At 34.0% G+C, this 19,180-nt stretch overlaps 1 protein-coding gene across 1 annotated transcript; it reads right to left on the bottom strand.

Moving 5' to 3' along the window:
• Nucleotides 1-7,458: 7,458 nt before the first annotated feature.
• On the bottom strand, nucleotides 7,459-19,026 carry LOC128680819 (uncharacterized). Its single transcript, XM_053764253.1, has 11 exons — nucleotides 18,802-19,026; nucleotides 18,526-18,572; nucleotides 18,176-18,334; nucleotides 16,401-16,520; nucleotides 15,592-15,729; nucleotides 14,701-14,897; nucleotides 14,148-14,350; nucleotides 13,311-13,539; nucleotides 12,314-12,523; nucleotides 11,442-11,565; nucleotides 7,459-10,779 (listed from the first exon to the last, which is right to left on the bottom strand). Exons 1-11 carry the CDS (start codon nucleotides 18,850-18,852, stop codon nucleotides 10,611-10,613), a joined length of 1,647 nt encoding a protein of 548 aa, XP_053620228.1. The 5' UTR covers nucleotides 18,853-19,026; the 3' UTR covers nucleotides 7,459-10,610.
• Between the last annotated feature and the right edge of the window lie 154 nt (nucleotides 19,027-19,180).

A 19,180-nucleotide genomic window follows, 5' to 3' on the forward strand; every position in this document is an offset into this window, starting at 1 on the left:
CTTGGATGTTTATCTATATATGTATTTGTTATAAAATATAGTATCGTTAAGTTAATATCCCATAACACAAGTCTCGAACTTACTTTGGGGCTAGCTCAATCTGTGTGATTTGTCCTAATATATATATACTTACCTACTTCAATTTAATTACTAAGTAAGTAGTAAGTAAGTATACAAATATTCAAATATTAGTGTTGATGACGTGAATTTTTAGAACATATTTTTTTATTGATTATTTGTGTAAAAAATTAAAATAAATTATTTTATTAATTTATCATTTGAAAAAGAAAACTGACATTGATTTACCAATACCCCAAAAATCTGATTTATTCAAAGTAATACCATTATTGTATTAATTAAATTACATAGGTACCTATTATCTTTAATTGACAGATTTTTTTACCCAAAATGGACAAATATTTTCCACAGTACGTTATAGGGTTTTAAGAGGTAGGTACAAATTTCTAGTACAACCTACTACTTAATATTATACGTATACATATGAATAAATGCGAAAGTTTGTGAGGATGTTTGTGTGTGTTACTCTTTCACGCACACTGGTAGAATATAGTCTGGAATAACACATACTTAGGGTACTTTTGATTCTGAAATCCCCATTGAGTCACATAAAATATTTTTTCGGTTATAAATTTTATTAATAGGTATATTTGAGTACCGATTACTTTGAGCAAGTACTACTTAATACTTACTCGAAATATATCCAAAGTAATCGGTTTAAAAGTATTTAATACCTACTTAGACAATGGCGCCTAATCTGGTCTAAGAATATTCAGAATCGATAATAACAAAATTTTGTTCCCACGTTAGCTCGCAATGATACTAAATAAGAAATATTTAAAAACTACCTGAAGATTTATTGTTGTTTGAGAAACTAAAGGTTCTGTGACTAGCTAATCCTGTTATGAGACAAACGACAATTGTTAAATAAATGGACCTAAGTCAGATTTACTTGAAAAGTTCCTTATGATTTAAGGATTATTTTTGCTACCTTCATTCTCTTTTAAACAAATGAGTACTTGATTTTTTCTTTGGAAGTACCTAGTATTACATAAATGGAGTTTTTTAAAAAGGTCGTGATAAGATATATTCGGTGGCTGCCACGCGCGTGTTAGATCCCTGGTGTTCCAGTACATAGGCTGCGGTGACCACTTACGATCAGGCGGGCCGCATGCCTGTTTGCTTGCTCAGTAGTATATAACTAATAAGTAGTAACTTGCAACTTATGAATAAGTGTAGGTATATTCTGAATTTAATGAGGTTTAGTTTGGCGACTACCTCTGGCTTAATAGACATCACGCCAGACTGTTGCAGTGGAGGTCCCGGGTTCGATTCCCAGTCAGGTCAATAAGAAAAATGATCTTTTTCAGATTGACTGGGTTTTGGGTGTTTTTGTTTATTTATTTATGTATGTATTATACATGTGGTATTTTGAGTCATTTTAGAATCAGCATTCCCAAAGAGGGTTTACGTCAACCCTGGCAGGCGGCCAGGAGAAAAAAAAAACAATCATATAATAAAATGCCTGGCCTGCAGGATGCGAGCCAGAGATTAGAAAAATAGAAAAATAAGTTTATTTGTTAGACAAATTAAAAAACTCCCGGCTTCAATATTCATTTCACTACAACTTTTGAACGGCTGAACCGATTTTCATGAAACATGGCGAAGAACACTCGGGATAAAATTATCTATGACACAAAAAAACTGAACGAAAATCGACACAGACAGATACACAGACAGACAGGTTAAACTTATAACACCACTCATTTTGCGTCGGGGGTTAAAAACGGTATTCTCAGATCATATGATAGCTTTTAGAGAAAACCTACTTATTTATGTACTTAGTGATTGATGCCCTATATAAAAGATTTGTCATACTTACGCGAGCTTACGTTTCTTTCATCGCGAAATAAGGCAATTGGTAGAAAGCCGGAAAATAAGAGCCATCCCATTAGCGAGTCCCCTCCCCCCACCGTCAGTGCGGTTGGTACTCTGTTGAAATTAAGTTACAGTGTCACGTCTTTGTCCCTCCCTGGGGTAGACAGAGCCAACATTTGCGAAACTCGGCTGTAGCTTCTGAACTTTCCATTTAATCAAATCTGATATTTGTTTTCTAATGTCGAAAATATATTGAGCTTTGTATGAAAGTGACGTCAGGATTTTTGGAGACAAAATGCATTTCTTATATACTTTAATTAACACGGGAGCGAATATAGAAGTTAGTAAGTAGGTATATAAAGTTATTTTAGTATAATATATGTATAGACTAACAAAATGATTTTTTATTATAAAATTACTAACGTTAAAAGAAATTAAGTACCTAAATGTTAAAAGTTATCAAATGTAAAGATAAATATGAAAAAAAGAAAAGATGTAGTAATCAAGGAACTTCACGAATAACAATTGTCGAAATAATGACATTGAAAAATAGACCTATTTGCGTCGTCATAAAGATTAAATTTCCACAATGTCTGCGTGTCCATTACTTAAAGTTCCTGAAATTGGGTACAAAATTTGTAGCCATCCCTTTCTTGCAAACTATTAGTGTCATAGGCAAGAAAAAATAGATAGAAATTTTACACCCAATTTTAGAAACGGCTTTTGCTCATTCGTAAGCATTCTAGTTGAGTATTATAAATTCTTTGGTAGCGACCTAACATGTCATTTTTCAAAATGGCCGGTTCAAAGCTCTGTAATCCCGCAAACAATTAAAGCTCGCTCTAATTCGTGCCTTCCTTCCGCTGATCTAATCGCTCTACTTGGACATTTAGCTTTGTCTACGGTTAGTACCTGAGGGGAGGGCGTAGATAGAGAAAACCATAAACGTGAAGAAATTTAATAGTTCTCTTTCTTGGATGAGACAAGTGGATGATATTTATTTATTTATTATCCAAACTTATTCTATTTTTACAGGTTTAAACCCAATGCAATAGAAAAAAGCAATATTAAATATAATTCAATTATTTGCACTTATTACCCTAACTGTAACCTTTGTAAATTCACACAGAGTTCACTGGAAGATGTCTATCCTGTCCGCGATCAAATTGAGAGTGCGTATGGCGCGCGCCAGCGGAGACTTTTGGTCCTCCCGTGAGGTACCACCAATAGGCACGGCTGTCTTCGATGCTCCACGTATCTATTAAGAACGCAGAACTGCACTATTTTCAGCATTTCCATATTATTAATTATTCCACGAAGTAATTTAAAAATATAAAACATGAAAATATAATTGATATGAAAATATAATTCGTGGAAATTCCTATATGATAAAATAAATATAATTCCTAAATATAATTAATATTAATAAATACTACTTAATATAATTAATATAATAAAATCCGAAATATAATTCCTATAAGGGGTAACCTATACCTAAGCTCAGTTTCTTATATTTAGGAACTTTGATGAAATATTACCCATAATTTTTATTAGTTATTAGTCACTTAATTATTAGTTATTAGTCAATTGACACCTGTATCAAATGATTGATTGATTGAAAAAAAAACATACTCTAAGCTAAAGTATGTTTTGTCTCTTTCTGTCAATGACAATTATAAATTGCGACAATGACAAAACATAGTAAGTATTTTAGCACATGATTTGCCCGTAAAGATTTACAATTTCAATGTAATATTATGTATCTATTGTGGTTACCCTACAAGGTATCGTTGTCACCCTACTTGTCTGTAATATAATACCATATTTTCCCTCAAGCCTGCTGTAAATAACAGAATATACCTAACAGTTGGAGATGGAGATGTGAGCAAGTCACTTGTTTGTAATTAAGTAGTATTAAGTTGAATCGCTTTCTATTGTGTGTTGTATAGGGTGGCTACACGGTTGCGGATAAATAGGATTTTCTACTAGATGTGCAGCTAAACTGTAGCTGAGCCTGTGCCTCATTGTTGAGTCGCACTCCGTCATTTTAACGTCCGCCGACAGATAATGCAAAACTACGTTAACGCACGTCAGTGTCATAACCAATAGAAATCATCGGAGCACGTCGGAGCTGCAACGTACTACGACGTCGCAACGGAGCGCGACTGAGCAATGGGGCGTGGCTTGAGAACATAAATATTCAAATTCGAAATTCTTTATTCGACTTAGGATTTTGACGTCAAAAATTTGCTTCAAACTAAGTCTACGTACCACCGACTTATAAAGCGCAGGTGAAGAAGAAGAAGCACAACAAATATCACTGCAGCCTTTTCTCCAAAGACGTCAATTAAAAATTGTGGATCTTATATTTTTCTTAGAGATTTGATGGTGGCATCGTGGCTTGGTCATTGGTTCCCTCTATTATGGTTGAGCTTCGCGTTGGCTGACCCATGCGTCAACTTGTCATTGGGTGCTGCCAGGAGGAACTCGATTGTTAATATTTACACTTAGGTAAAGTGCCTGCCTATATAGTGTTTTCTATTTACTTATTTATATATTTACAATCATAACATGTATTTGTATCTTTTTTGACTATGTACTTTGTTAGATAAGTATAGGCAGGCCCTCAACACACTTCTCAACAATAAAAAATAGCTCGACAATTAACATCACAAGACATTCTCTCCGCCGTCATCCTGGAACGTTCGTGAAATGACGCGGAACGAGTCCCGACTCAAAGCCTCGCTAGAATGGTAGAAACGTCAAATTTATTTCCGCCGATTAGCGTGGTGTCTTTGAGCGGGCGGAGCCCTAATGGGGGCTATTATTTTATTTTCCGGCGCTCGTACAAATTGCCTTAATTCGCGACAAAGTACTTCGCCGCTTTGTGCCTGTTATTTATTGGGAAGAAATTAAGCGGGTTAATGACTTTGCTATTTTATTTCGAAAGGAAAAACTATTTCGTCTTTTATAATATATTGATATTTAAGTTCTACGTCTATTGTTCATATGCTGTACTACTCATACAAATATTATTATTTAACCTCCGTACCTAGGCATCCTATACCTAAGTACCTAGGCATTTTTCTTTATTTTGCTAAAAAACCGACATCTGTGGATTTCACCAAATATTGAAAAAAAAAATTTTAAATATTTTTATGGCATATTAATTTAAAATTGAAATTTAATGTCTCCCTAATTAAGAAAATTAAGATTACTGTTAAATTCATAAGGTCGTGTACCTACATAACAAACGTCAGGCACCATACTCAACCATTCCCTAGAGGGCACGTTAAAAGCATCATACGACAAACAATGCCTTCAAAATTAACGCAGCATTATAATAAAAGGCGATCGAGTGCCAGAAATGGACTTTTACAAAAAGCCTATTTTAGCCCTATTCAAGCCCTTAAACCAAAAGCTAAGCTGATAATAATTATTCAGGGCAATAGGTATTTTCACCACTGCATGCTCATCAAGTTACCTATCCTGATGAAGCTCTATGGCGCGATAATAGCGCCGAGTTTGCAATGAATTTGGAATTTCAAATTCCATTGACTGTACTTATCTACTAAATGGACTAATAGTCTACGAATAAATAAACATAAGAAAGTAGGTAACTATCATACATGAAATAGTATCAGACAAAAATACTAGGTACAACAATTTTTAAAGTGAAAGAAAATATTTATAACTTCGACTTTTCATAGGTACTAAATCCGATTTACTGATTACCTAATTTGTATGAGAGACCAAAATTTGTCATTTTTATAGATTTTCTAGATTTCTTTTGAAACTTATATAATCTAAATCCATCAAATTTCATCATCCTAAATCTACTTACACTCATAAAATTGTAAAAATCCAACGGTAGTTACATCCAACCTAATTACTTTATTAAACACCTAAACCATCCTCAGAAATCAGATCAGAGAGAAATCAGAAATTGCACAATGTATTAGTGAAAACCGTACAAAAATCCGCCCGGTAGTTTTTGAGTTCATCGCGAACAGACAGACGCGGCAGAGGTAATATGTACTCGTAGCATATTCGTAGTGATAGTCATACGCATATGTTTATTACGTCGTATATCTTAATAACTATATAATTTTTTATCGGAAAGTGTGAACATTTTGAAATGGGCCACTTTCGGGCGGACCATTTGCCCAAGTGAAAATGGCACGGATCGCTAAGCGGATAACTTGAATGCTGAGTGGTTAATGGCTTGGTGAGACCAGAGTGGGGTCCGAATAGCGATTTTCTTCTTTGAACTCTTTTGAAACAAACTTTCGATATAAAACATTATCCAATACGCTGTTTAGAATGTATAAAGATTCGTTATTAAATCGTCTAATTAACATTAAAAACTGCATCAAAATCCGTTGCATGGTTTAAAATAAAGCTTAGAAAAAGAAAATTTTTTTCACTAGTGAGCTATTTTCAAGAATCAGAGCCCAAAATCTGCTACTGCCAGATAAAAATAGACAATACTTAAAAAGAACCTCAAAAATGTCGCATAATTATGTATAATACTAGCTGCACCCGCGGTGTTACTTGCATAATTATCTTAGTCATTTTTTATTATAATTCTTTTATATATCATTTTTTATTATGACTTCATAAAGCTTCATTGACTTCAAGAAAAAGGTATTATTTATGATTTTCAAAATCTCATACTATACCCCGATATCGCTACCTACACCTAATATAACCTCACCGTAAAACAGCTTAACGACACAAATCGAATGCTTGCATCGTGTCGCGACTTCTCGATTTTCGAGTGGCTTCCACAATACGATCGATTTTAAAATAGAACGTGCATTATCGCTCGAACACAATACCAAAGAGTGTAATACGATTTATGGGTTTTTAAGAGGCAAGACACAGAGAACAAGGTATGTACACTTGTACAGCCATTAAACTGCAAGTAATAGGGGGTTATAGATACTTTGTTTTAGGTATATTTAGGACCGCTGCGGTCGCGCTAACGTTAAAATCTTTCAAATTTTAACAAAGACAAGAATTTATTTTGCAGTCTGACTTTAAAATCATTAATATGTACTGTGGTAATGTTATTTTGTGAATGATTGATGTTGAAAATGATTCCTTCCTCAAGCAAATTGACGGATCGTAATGACAGCGCGGCCGCAACGATAAAAACGCTCCGAGAACCACCAATGTAACAAATAGTCGCGCTAGGAGACGAAAACAAGTGGAGTGTGGTCCCGCCCCAGAATGGGACCATTTCAAATCCTCACTTAGATGTCGTACGAGGCCAAGGGACACATGCCTTAACAGCTGATAGGCAACAGTAGCATCCCCAACGAGGGTTGACATCAGGCAGGCAGCCGAATCTTCATGGTTGATTTTTTTTACGCGAACCCAGGGCTTCGGGGCGTCACAGCTCCAAATGTAACCTGCGAAGATGAGAGAGCGACACGAAAACCAGAGTTCGCAAAACCTCTTATAAATTTTACTGGTTTCTTCATAATTAGACTAAAATCTTAGTACTTTCGGCATAAATATTTGATAATTTTCGAATTTGTTAAAAAAAAACAAAGCTTAATATAAAACACTTGCATATATTTCCATAGATATAACAAATGGCTAAACGGACGAACTAGATTTACCTACAAATACATTATAATATAACAATTATAGGCACATTCTACGCGTATGAAAGTTCTAGTACAAACATATTATCACTCTATGTTATGACGGCTACACACATCGCCGAACTCCGATACGCAACGTACATTGCGTAATTTGTATTAAAGATTTTATTTACCCCAAGGAAAAACTAGCAATGCACGAAACCGCCAAAGTTTGGCGAACTGTTTGCCGATAGTGAATAGTCGGCGTATAATAGAAAAGCTAGTTTACTTCTAGAGACAGCGCCACGAAAGTCCCGTGGCAACATGTGGCACGTCTCGACCACAGCGACGCGTGCAGAGACTTCTTGCAGATTTGGCGATTAATTTTTGATAAAGTAAGTAGTAGCACAGATTACATAATACCCCAGTAGTAATAGTTAAAAACCCCAATTCAAACATGCCTATGTTTGAATTGGGGTTTTTAACTACATGCATACCAAATTTCATCAAAATCTGTCCAGCAGTTTAGGCGGAACAGACAGGCAGATAGGCACAAACTTTCGCATTTATAATATTAGTACGGATTTATTAAACTGTCGTCCATTGACCGGTAGTTTAGGTTTAGTGGTTTTTTTTTACTTTTATAGACAGAGTCTATCTTGTGAAAAATCATCTGCTCATTATATCAGTATTTTTATAACTATTCACCAATATATTTCTAGATAAATATATATATTTACTAATAATTAGTTGTATCAATTTACATAATATTACATCCACATTTATCAGACACATGTTTCGGTGCTTAAAAAAACAAGTGTCATTTTAAAACAAATATATTTTATACTCTGTTGTAATTGTCAAATTTTGTTAATGTACTTAATTAGAATTTATTTATAATAATATTGATGAGATGCATTGAAATCTGTATATAACACTGCATTTTAATATAAAAGTAGTAAGCTAGTATTTCGTCATACAAATATAGACCTAAATGTGGATGCATAAAGCTCAAATTACAATTTCATAAGCAATAGTTTTCTAAATTGTTCCATAAAATATAATACAAGCAAATTCAAATCTTAAGTGCGATTTAGTTAAGTGCGATTTTTGAAAGTTACAGTCTGAAAAGTTATTACATTTATTTTTAAACGTTTCCAAACTCATGCTAAAATAATATTCTATTATTGAAACTCATTTAGTCAATACACATTTGGCATTGTGTAATGAATCGTATAATAATACAATTCTTAGATAATAACAAAAACTGTACCTATTTCCATATACTAAATTACATACGCTCCGTTTTTTTCTACAAGTCCAGTATGTGATATTGAATTTTATTGAAATTTAATAAAATATTAATAAAACATTTGGTAACCACGAATCATATTTTTGTAAAATCTATTTCAATTTGTATTGACGTAAAATCATAAAAAATTTGACGTAAAAGACCAGAGACAGGCATACATGGAAAGGGAGTTGGGAGGCTTTTACCCAGCAGTGGGACATGATATAGCTACTTTAAAAAAATCATAAAAAGATTGTTCACACATAAGACATGTAAGAAAAAAACGGAGTTTCCTTTACATTGCAACTTCAGAATAGACCACATTTCTCGTGTTTGTGTATAAACAAGCGTTATAATATTTTTTTACATCCTTTATTTAAAGTACACAACACATTATATATTGTCATAATTACAATAGTATATAACATTATACTTTTCATTATAGCACATTACGGCAAATTAATCTGACAAAAAACACAAATACTGACGTCATACGAAAAAAAACGTAAATGTCATTTTTCGAAATTGAGTAACATATTATTATTGTTACAGGTTAATGGTCCGATGATTTGGACATAAAAATAAAGGATATAAAAAGCCACGTGCGTGTGTAATACCTGTACATTATTAACATTTAAAACCTGATTACACTGATGAGAATATTGCGTATACCCGATCTGGGCAGTTCCAAAATATTATATAAATAACTTATTACAGAAACACATCAAGCATATTACCCTTTCTTGAATACTGCAAACTAGTATGAGCCTTGTGTATAAGGGACTAAGGGTCGTCATTGCTTGCATCCAATATTATAATTAATTAGGGTTCGCAATGTTTATAGTAACCATCAAGTATTTTTTCTAGACAGGGTTATGTATTCACATAAATATATATTCACATAAAAGTAAAAAAAAAATGTTAAGTCACCTTTTTTTTCGCATGACAACAGATTGTAGAATATTACACTGCACATGTTATACCACATAACATAAAATATATAATACAACTTCCATGTTACATAAAAATATCAGTCCAAAACTTCACACACACACACACACACACACACACACATAAGTACCATATCACAGTTAAAATTCTGTGAAATGCCGAAAAAAATGAAAGAAATGTGTGTAAATTTTGTTTTAGTTTAATTTAATAATAAAAATATTGCTTATGTTAATCAATCTCAACTACTATTAATAACCAACTATTTAGAAAAGTAGGCTCTAATAGAACTACATATAAAGTGAAAAAGTAATAAAGTAATGTATTTTTTTAAAGAGAAGATGGCACATTATCTTTGAAATTATTCTTTTTAGGCTAAGAATGCGTTCAGATTTAGACCTTATTTTTATAACCATAAAATGTGTTCTTCCTTGCAGCTGATAAAATTAATTTATATATCTAAAATATAAATTCTACCCCAATGTATTGAATATTACTGCAACTCGCATTTCATGTGCGTACCTTATAAAGAATAAAAATATAATATTGAAGAAACGAAAATAGACCTTACCACCTTAAACTAAGTAATAAGTGTCTCGCGTAGTGGTCAGACATCGTAGTAACACTATCTATATTTTCTGCAACTGCATTTTAAGTTTGGAATAAATGTGCGTTATTAGTAAATGTATATTAATAAATGTTATGCAAATATAGACCTAACCACCGTACACTCAAATATCACTCATTTACCAACATTACCAACACTATATTTCCTGAAACTCATATTTAAAGTTGGAATTGAACATGCATATTTTGATTTGAATAATAATATTTAAAAGTAACTATGTCGTCATTCGATTATAGACCTAACAGCCTTAGACTTAAGTGTCAATACTCGCGCAGTGATCAGAGAGTGTACGAAGGCCGTGTTTCCCGGCGACGCGCGCGCGGTCGGCGCGCACGGCGCGGTTGACGTGCGCGTTGTGGAGCTCCGACACCTGCGACGAGCTCGCCGCCGCCGGGTCGCCGGAGCCCCGCAGGCTGCCCAGCCTGTGTTATCACACAGATTGAGCTAGCTTGTTTTATGGGATACTAACTCAACGATACTATATTTTATAACAAATACTTATATAGATAAACATCGCCTGCGCCACCGAGGTCGTCGATATAAAAATTAAATGGGAAGTAATAATAAAAAATAAAAACAATAAAATTGCGGCACGTATTCCCTAGATTGGGATAGATGACGAAAAAAAAGAATAAAATACGTGTAGTGTTCTAGAATAGGTAGATGAAGAAGATTTTACATAGAACTAGCCGCGCCCCGGGGTTTCGCCCCCATGGGAATTTCGCGATAAAAAGTATAATCTGTATGTTGTTCCAAGTTATATTCTAACAGTGTACCAAATTTAATTACATTCGGTCCAGTAGATTTGGCGTAAAAGAGTGACATACATACACATACATCCCTACAAACTTTCGCATCGTAGAATTTTAGTAGGATTTTAAATCTTCGTATGATCTGCCTGCATTGTTACAGTCTAAATTATCGTAATAATCTCAAATAGGTATCTTTATTTTATATATTTTTACAATGCTCTGGCCTTGTCGTCAACCCTATTTCTTTTTTAGCATCAAATTTACCACATTCTATAATTAATCACATATAATAAAATCTATATAAAGTCTGGTACAAAAGCACAAAAACTTACCAAAATTCATTGCCTGGGTGCGCGTTACCGTCCCATGGATACGTCATGACTAACAGTTTCCCCTCGTGTTCCCCTTGCAACTTCGCGGACGGCTCTCTGTTTTCCAACTGGACGTTTATTCCACCTGGAACCGTTAATTTTTACTAGCTTCTGATATATTTTAATTTTGTTAACACACACAATAAAATCTCCTACTAATACAATTTACATTTTATTTTCTCGATTAGCAAATTTATATGAGAACTAGCTGCACCGCGGAGCTTCGCTCCCGTGTTCCCACGGGATTCATAAAAAGTACCCTATGTGTTATTCCAGGTTATATTTTACCCGTGTACCAAATTTCGTAACAATTTGACCAGTAGTACTTTTTGCGTGAAAGAATAACAAACATACATATATGCATACATCCTCACAAACTTTTACTATTACGCATTTATAATATTAGTAGGAGGACAAGTTCCATTTTCGTACGCTAGAAGTGCTGCTCATTTCCCATATGAAAATTGTTGACGGCGATACGGTTTACGTTCTCTTCTCGCAAAAATTCTAGCATGAATTTTTCCCATTACAAAAAATAACAGAATAAAACGCAAATATTTGTGATAGAGAAAAATAGTAAATTACGTAAATAATAAAACTGATCAATTAAAGTGACATTTAATTATTGTGTTTGGTTATTTATAAATATCTGTATGTATTTATTTTTTCACCCAGTCAAATAGCCGACTTTTTTTACTATTCCACTTTTTGGAATACAAATTTGGCGAGCTGTAGGCAAAGCAGCAATAGCAAAATATTCTTTATCTATATTTAAACAAAATCGTTTTTTAGACAAATATAAATTAAACGCAAAAAAAGTCGAAATGACTCACCTCTAGGATGATTCTTGCACTCGAAAAATATTCTCTTCTCATCCCCATCCCCGAATAAGCCCAGTATCCCAGCAGTGGGACGAATGTACGCGAAGTTAACATCAGACACATGATTCAATAAATCCTTCTTTAAGAACGAACGGATTCGCTCTAAGAAGGTTAAAACGTATACATCTGTTTGGTGTGGTGATATCTTCCATACGCCTAGACCTAGAATTTCAAAAATTATTCATTGATCAATATCGTGTTGCCACTCGATAGTCAACTATCGATGGCGTTTCGATTGACTATCGATAGTTCGAGGAAAAGTAACAGTATCGATAGCCGAGTTAGGTGCAATAATATTGATAAAGAGTATTACTATCGATAATATTGTTCTGCGATATTAGATATGCTGCCAATGACACTTGAAGATACGCGGTGTCGTCAATTGCCGAGTGTAGACACAGTATTGTTTTCGGGCGAATTATATTGGTCAAACGAAAGTCACGTCAGCGGGAAGGCTGCCAATCGGTGTCTTGTGTGGATTGTGGATTGCCCGCGAAATTGAAAATTGGATACACTTGTCAGATACGCCGAATTATCCAATGCTAGTTACGCGGATTTGCACTATCCCCGACGATATGCTATCGATACTATTGCTTTTCCTCGAACTATCGATAGTCAATCGTAACGCAAAAAAATACTATCGATAGTCTAATTATCATCACGGTTCGATACAATCGATACTTCGAAATCGATAGGCCTATCGATAGTATGGCCTTTATCGAATGAAACTACCGATTCTAAAACTAGCGATATTCGGCAACACTGGACTACATCATGATTTTAGACGATATAGTGTAGAATGTGTTGTGTGGTTTTATTCTTTTAGTATTAGCTATGACTCAAAAGAAACTGATAAAAATGATGTGGTGGCGCTAGTGTGCTGGTGTTTTTGGAAATCAAATATTTTTTTTTATCTTTTATCGTTGGTTCAGTCCTAACATGTACTCACCAGCTCCAATGACATTTAAGAAAGCGTCTCTCCCCGTCTCTTTCGCTCTATAGTCCGCTTCTAACAAGGTGGTCTCAGCAAGGATACTGATTCTCTTATAATACACCTCATTATCGAATATACATTCAGTGCCGGGACACTTCACGTATCGGTCGGTATAGCGTTTTTCTTCGGTTTTGTCTGATATATTCACGTATGATGTTAGCTCTTCGTATGTGTAGCTGTGCACCTGAAAAGAATAAAAATATTTATTATACATGCCAGTAAAGGTAAAACTTCTTAATAAATATTCAGAAATTAGAACTTCACAGGCACTTTTCCACGTCAAATATGTATTTCCCAAAAAGCTACAAACTACTGGGATTTCGAAACTGGGATTTCGGAACTCATTAACAGTGTTTACTTTAAACTACCAAGTAGGCAACATTGCTTTGGTGGCAAAGTAGATGAGATTTAGGTAACCATGCAGAACTTATTAACTTATGTGCAATGTGCACTCAATAGCATATCCTGCCCAAATTAATTTAAAACTACTCGCAGAACGAATAAATAAATAAAATATATTAGGACAAATCACACAGATTGAGCTAGGCCCCAAAGTAAGTTCGAGACTTGTGTTAAGGGATACTAACACAACGATACTATATTTTATAACAAATACATATATAGATAAATATCCAAGACCCGGGCCAATCAGGAAAAAGATCATGTTTTCACCATTACCCGACCGGGGATAAAACCCGGGACCTATAGGTTCAGAGGCAGGCACTTTTCCACCGCGCCACCGAGGTCGTCAATAAAACTACAACTACAAGGAATACAATTATAGACAAATACCTGATAAAACTCTGACCACATCTGCCTCCACAAATGTCTGGAAGAGTTATTATTCCTAACGTAAGTGGTCCTCAGCACGTTCAAACATGTGGTGGGAGTCACTTCTTCTCCGTAGCCATTTTCTAGATTGTTCTGTTGCTCCGTTATCAATATGTCTTCGCAGTCCATACGTAATTTGCGTTCGAATCGAGCACCTATTACGCCTGAGAATTTAAAAAATACATAAATTTATTTGGTTTTCGAGAAATCCTACTAATATTACAAATGCAAATGAATTCTAGAACAATTATTATATATAATTATACATTCGCTCACATTAATCATAATTGATATCGTTATTTCATCGTAGGAGACCGGTAGTTTAAAATCTCCTTAGCGATTCTGTCACCTTGGTAATTTATATTGCTAATTTTAAGATAAGACAGAAAATCGATTGCTAAAATTCCTTGACCTTTCTGACCTCCTGGTACTTTAGTATTATTCTTAGATATATTTTTATCAATAATGCAGACAAAAAATCTATAGAGGGCGCTACTATCTAATGTAATCTCACCAATAATAACAGCGTCTTCTTCTACTCCCTTCTCCATGACAACCCCAGAATTGTTTCTAGAACCATCGTTGATGCACTCAGTATGGCCGCTCACATACACCATAGCCGATAGCTTCATTTCATCGTAGGAGAGACAGTTTTCAAGGACTAATGGAGGTTTCTGTTGCAATGTGCCTACAGATTCCCACCCGTCGTATCTGAAAATCACAAATAAAATACATTAAATATTTCTACATACATCTCAACTCAAAAACTACCGGACGGATTTTTGTACGATTTTCACCAATACATAGTGCGATCCCTGAGGAAGATTATAGGTACTAATTTACCTGGTGCGCCCCGGCGCTTCGTTTCAGTGGGATTTCAGGTTATATTATACCAGTGTACCAAATTTCATAACAATTGAAAGAGTAACAAACATACATGCATACACACATCCTCACAAAGTTACAAACTTTCGCATTTATAATATTAGTAGGTTAGTATAGTTTTGAACCGAGTTATGTCGGGACGGGGGGCTAGTAAGTATTATAAAGAGGTGAACAATCAAAAAAATTAAAATTATGGGTGAATTTCACGAGCGTTTTGGACGCCGCCGTGGGCTATCATTAGTGTTTATTAAATTATACCATACATAGTAATCAATTTAATTATCCTTTTTTTTATTTATTTATCCTTTTTTATAAATAAGTAAAGTGCTGGTACAATGTTAATTTTATGTTTAATTTTTTTTTAAAAGATTATTTATTAAAAAAAATATGCGACACTAATGAAACGCTGCGTTTAAACAGTAGTGAAATTCACCCTTATTATTAAACAAGAGTTTCAAAAAACGAAATTAAACTTTATAGAAACGACTTTAAACTTTATAAAGTTATAAGACAGACATACCCAGTTTCTCCCGACAATAATAAGTAATGGTCATTCTCATCCATGAATGTAACCGCTCTCTTCTGTAGTATCCTGTCTATGAGGTCTGGAACTGTCATGTCTTTGTAGAACGCCTTCTCTATGGCGCTTCCAAATTCTCTGAAAATAAAACATGCAAAAATAATTGTGTTACAGAAATTTTAAAAAAAGCATTACTGATGATACCTTACAAAAAAAAAAACCATGTCCATATAGGAAACCTTTGATGAGTACCATCGTCGGAAAATAATCCTCGGTGCACCAACAGGTTATGCATATCTATATACTATAATAAATAAATAATAAATATATTAGGACAAATCACACTGATTGAGCTAGCCCCAAAGTAAGTTCGAGACTTGTGTTATGTGATACTAACTCAACGATACTATATTTTATAATAAATACATATATAAACATCCAAGACTCGGACCAATCAACGGGGAACGAACCAGGGACCTCTCAGTTCACTGGCAAGAACTATACCACTGCGCCACCGAGGTCGTCAAATATACTATAATTTTGATGACAATACACATCAAAATTAAACGTGTATACAAAATTTCAGGTTAAATCGGTTGAAGATTTCTGCTTCAAATTTGACCATTTTATTTGGTATTACAATGACCAAAAAATAGCTTTCTCTTTTTAGACAGATTATACAGACAATAAAACTTATAAAAAAAATAAGTAGTAAAAAATATTAATTGCTGTGTGAGGAATGAGATCTCAAACATGCAGGGTACCTGTAATGGTACTAATCATTTTTTAGGAAATAAAAAATATTTTACCTTTTATAAATGAGGAAGTGTGTCATAAGATACAGAACCCTTTCATGTATGATGGGATATGTGGACACTATGTTCTTCTTTAGCTTCTCAATAGGCCGGTTTTCTTTCAGCTGGTGTAGTCTGGAACACAATATTCAGTTTAATTTTAAATAACAAACAGTTACATTAATAAATACTTAACTATCTTACATATATAATAATATTATATGTACATACAACATTCTTCACAGCTTGATTACATTATTATTGAATAAGAATTTGCCATGAATGAGATTCATACAGTAGTTCGACGGCCATGAGAAAAGCGAAAGCCAGCGTCGACAATGCAGTCAGGGTTGTCACAAAATATTAATCACATGTGTATTAATTTCACAGAGACAGTATGTGTAATAATTTATTTTCCTCTCCCAAAGTTAGTGATTATCAATAGATTAACATTATTATATTAATTTGATAGGGACCAACACTGAATGAGTTTGTTTCGGAATTTCTTCTCAGCAGTGGTTGTTCCGAAATGCTAGTAGTTTGTAGCTTTGGCAAATGTCATTTAATTTGGAATATGACGTGAAAAAGTGCCCGTGAAGGCCTAATTTCTGAATAAATGATTTGATTATGGAACAAACAAAGCAAAAACAAATAGCCATTTTGCTAAGAAAAGTTGTGTGACTATAGCGGGGCTAAGGCAGGCGTATGAGGTACCGCCATAGCACTCATTAAGTAACAAAATCATCATTGTCATGTCAGATGCATAAATTTGCCATTTATACCAGCATTAGAGTTATCTAGTATGTTAATACTAAATAAGAAGATTGTATAATAATCTAAATTCATCCTGTAATAATCTAAATTTATCAGAATAAAAATAAACAACTACAATGCAATAAAAATGCATAACAGAACACAACAAGCAATGCTAAACAAACAACGAAACGCTAATGGAATGCCATCATACCATCTCAATGATTTCATCCTTGGTGCTTCGATATGAAGGTCAAATACATTATGATCTTTCATTAGTAAACAGAATATCAATATTGCCGCCACAAGCTGTTATGAAGTATGTGATATTGGCATCACAAGTATTTCAAATGCAAAAAATATGTCAACCCTTACAATTTATTTAACCACAAATATCCATTGTATTCAAAACTAGGGCATCCCAACTTCCCTCACATATTATGATTAACATAACATGTTTGAATTTGTAAATAACAGATGCAGGAAAATGGAAAAACCTCCATTGGCACATACCTACTTGTCTTGTATGTAAATTATTTTCCTTCTCAAAAACTTGTCAAGCTGAACCTAATAACTAAACCATACAAACCCTACTTCGTTTAAACTTCTATCAAAATAGGGTTTTGATGCCGCTCAAATAAAAATTTTCCCCAACATGTATTCCTCAAGTTTTTCAGCCTCATTTGTGACAAACGTACTTATTTCTCTCAATGAACATCTTCAGCAGTCAAGTTTTTGTCTGGGTCCTCAGCACAGAGGGCAGGACAACATGACAATATTGCCAAATGAGCATTGCTCCAAATGGATTGATAAAAAAACATGACTGCAATTCTAGATGTCCAATATTATACACATAATGTGAGGATATTTTTTACCGAGAAAGAAAAATAAATATTCAGTTTTATTAGGCTTAAAATGTTGGATGCTTTTTAATTTTTTTCTAAGAAGTCAGCATCAAGACAAATTTGTACATGGATAGTGTACATATTTCTAACATATATTAGACATTCAAAACTGCAGTGTTTTTTTATTATTACCTCACAGTTTCAATAGGAAATGTCACAGGGAACTCCTTGCTCCGCTTGATGAGTTCCTCCACATCATCAGTCAGGTTAGCCTTTGGTATGTCGATGCATTGCCTCAGCAGCTCATTTGTTTCCTTGCTCATACTCGGGAAACACCAATCTGGTTTGCACCTAAAATTTGACATAATTTGAGTGAAACCTGACATTCCTGCATCAACCTCCATGTTTTAGAAGTTAATACTTATTTAATATAAAAGTCATGACCAAAAATCTATTTTAAATTATATATCAGTAATAAAAATACACGGTATAACTGTTTAAAGACTTGTAAGAAAAAACCAAGTTTACTGATTGAATCTTACCAGGCCAGACTCTGGAATTGCCGTAGATCCATTATGTGCGCCGCCGTCTGTAAAACAAAAACACATAAACAAAACAGAGCATTCATGTTGAATGATTCACTAACACTGAGCAAAATCTCGACGATTAAATTTCAATAAAAAGCACAAACCGGTTAATAAAAACGGTTAAAGTTATACCAGCTAAAAAATTATCAGAAGCTTCGACAGAGACCGTAAACAAGGTTTATTATGTGCTTTATCTACTTCTGTAACACGAAAATATGATAATTGACTTACAGAAACTTTACGATTGAATAACACTGGTGTTAATCTAAAGACGTTGTTCATATAGTAAGGTCTCGCAGTTATATTTTTACTTCTCACGTTCTAAACAATGAAACATAAACAAGCAGCCGATTAGTAATTTTCAGAAATGAAATACATTGATAGATGAAAATAAATATAAATTTTTGAACGCAAATTCTTGAAATGTCGGCTCGCCGGACATTGAGCAGGGGTTTGACAGTTTGGTTAACACTTTTGACCTTTTGACAATCGTAAATATGACACTGACATTACTATTTTTTATTGCTCCAGCTATATCGAATATAAGCCATATTTTGATAGCCTACATAATATAGGTATTCAACGAATGATAAAACATTGCATATGTGTA

Source organism: Plodia interpunctella, chromosome 25 (assembly GCF_027563975.2).
Source record: "Plodia interpunctella isolate USDA-ARS_2022_Savannah chromosome 25, ilPloInte3.2, whole genome shotgun sequence".
NCBI lineage: Eukaryota > Metazoa > Arthropoda > Insecta > Lepidoptera > Pyralidae > Plodia > Plodia interpunctella.

Bases quoted from the DNA above. Each gene is read 5' to 3' on its own strand.
- LOC128680819 (XM_053764253.1), bottom strand. From the start codon at position 18,852: ATGAACAACGTCTTTAGATTAACACCAGTGTTATTCAATCGTAAAGTT. The intron at 18,335-18,525 runs GTAAGATTCAAT...GTCAAATTTTAG, and splicing joins CAATTCCAGAGTCTGGCCTG to GTGCAAACCAGATTGGTGTT. The intron at 16,521-18,175 runs GTAATAATAAAA...ATTGTGTTCCAG, and splicing joins TTTCCTATTGAAACTGTGAG to ACTACACCAGCTGAAAGAAA.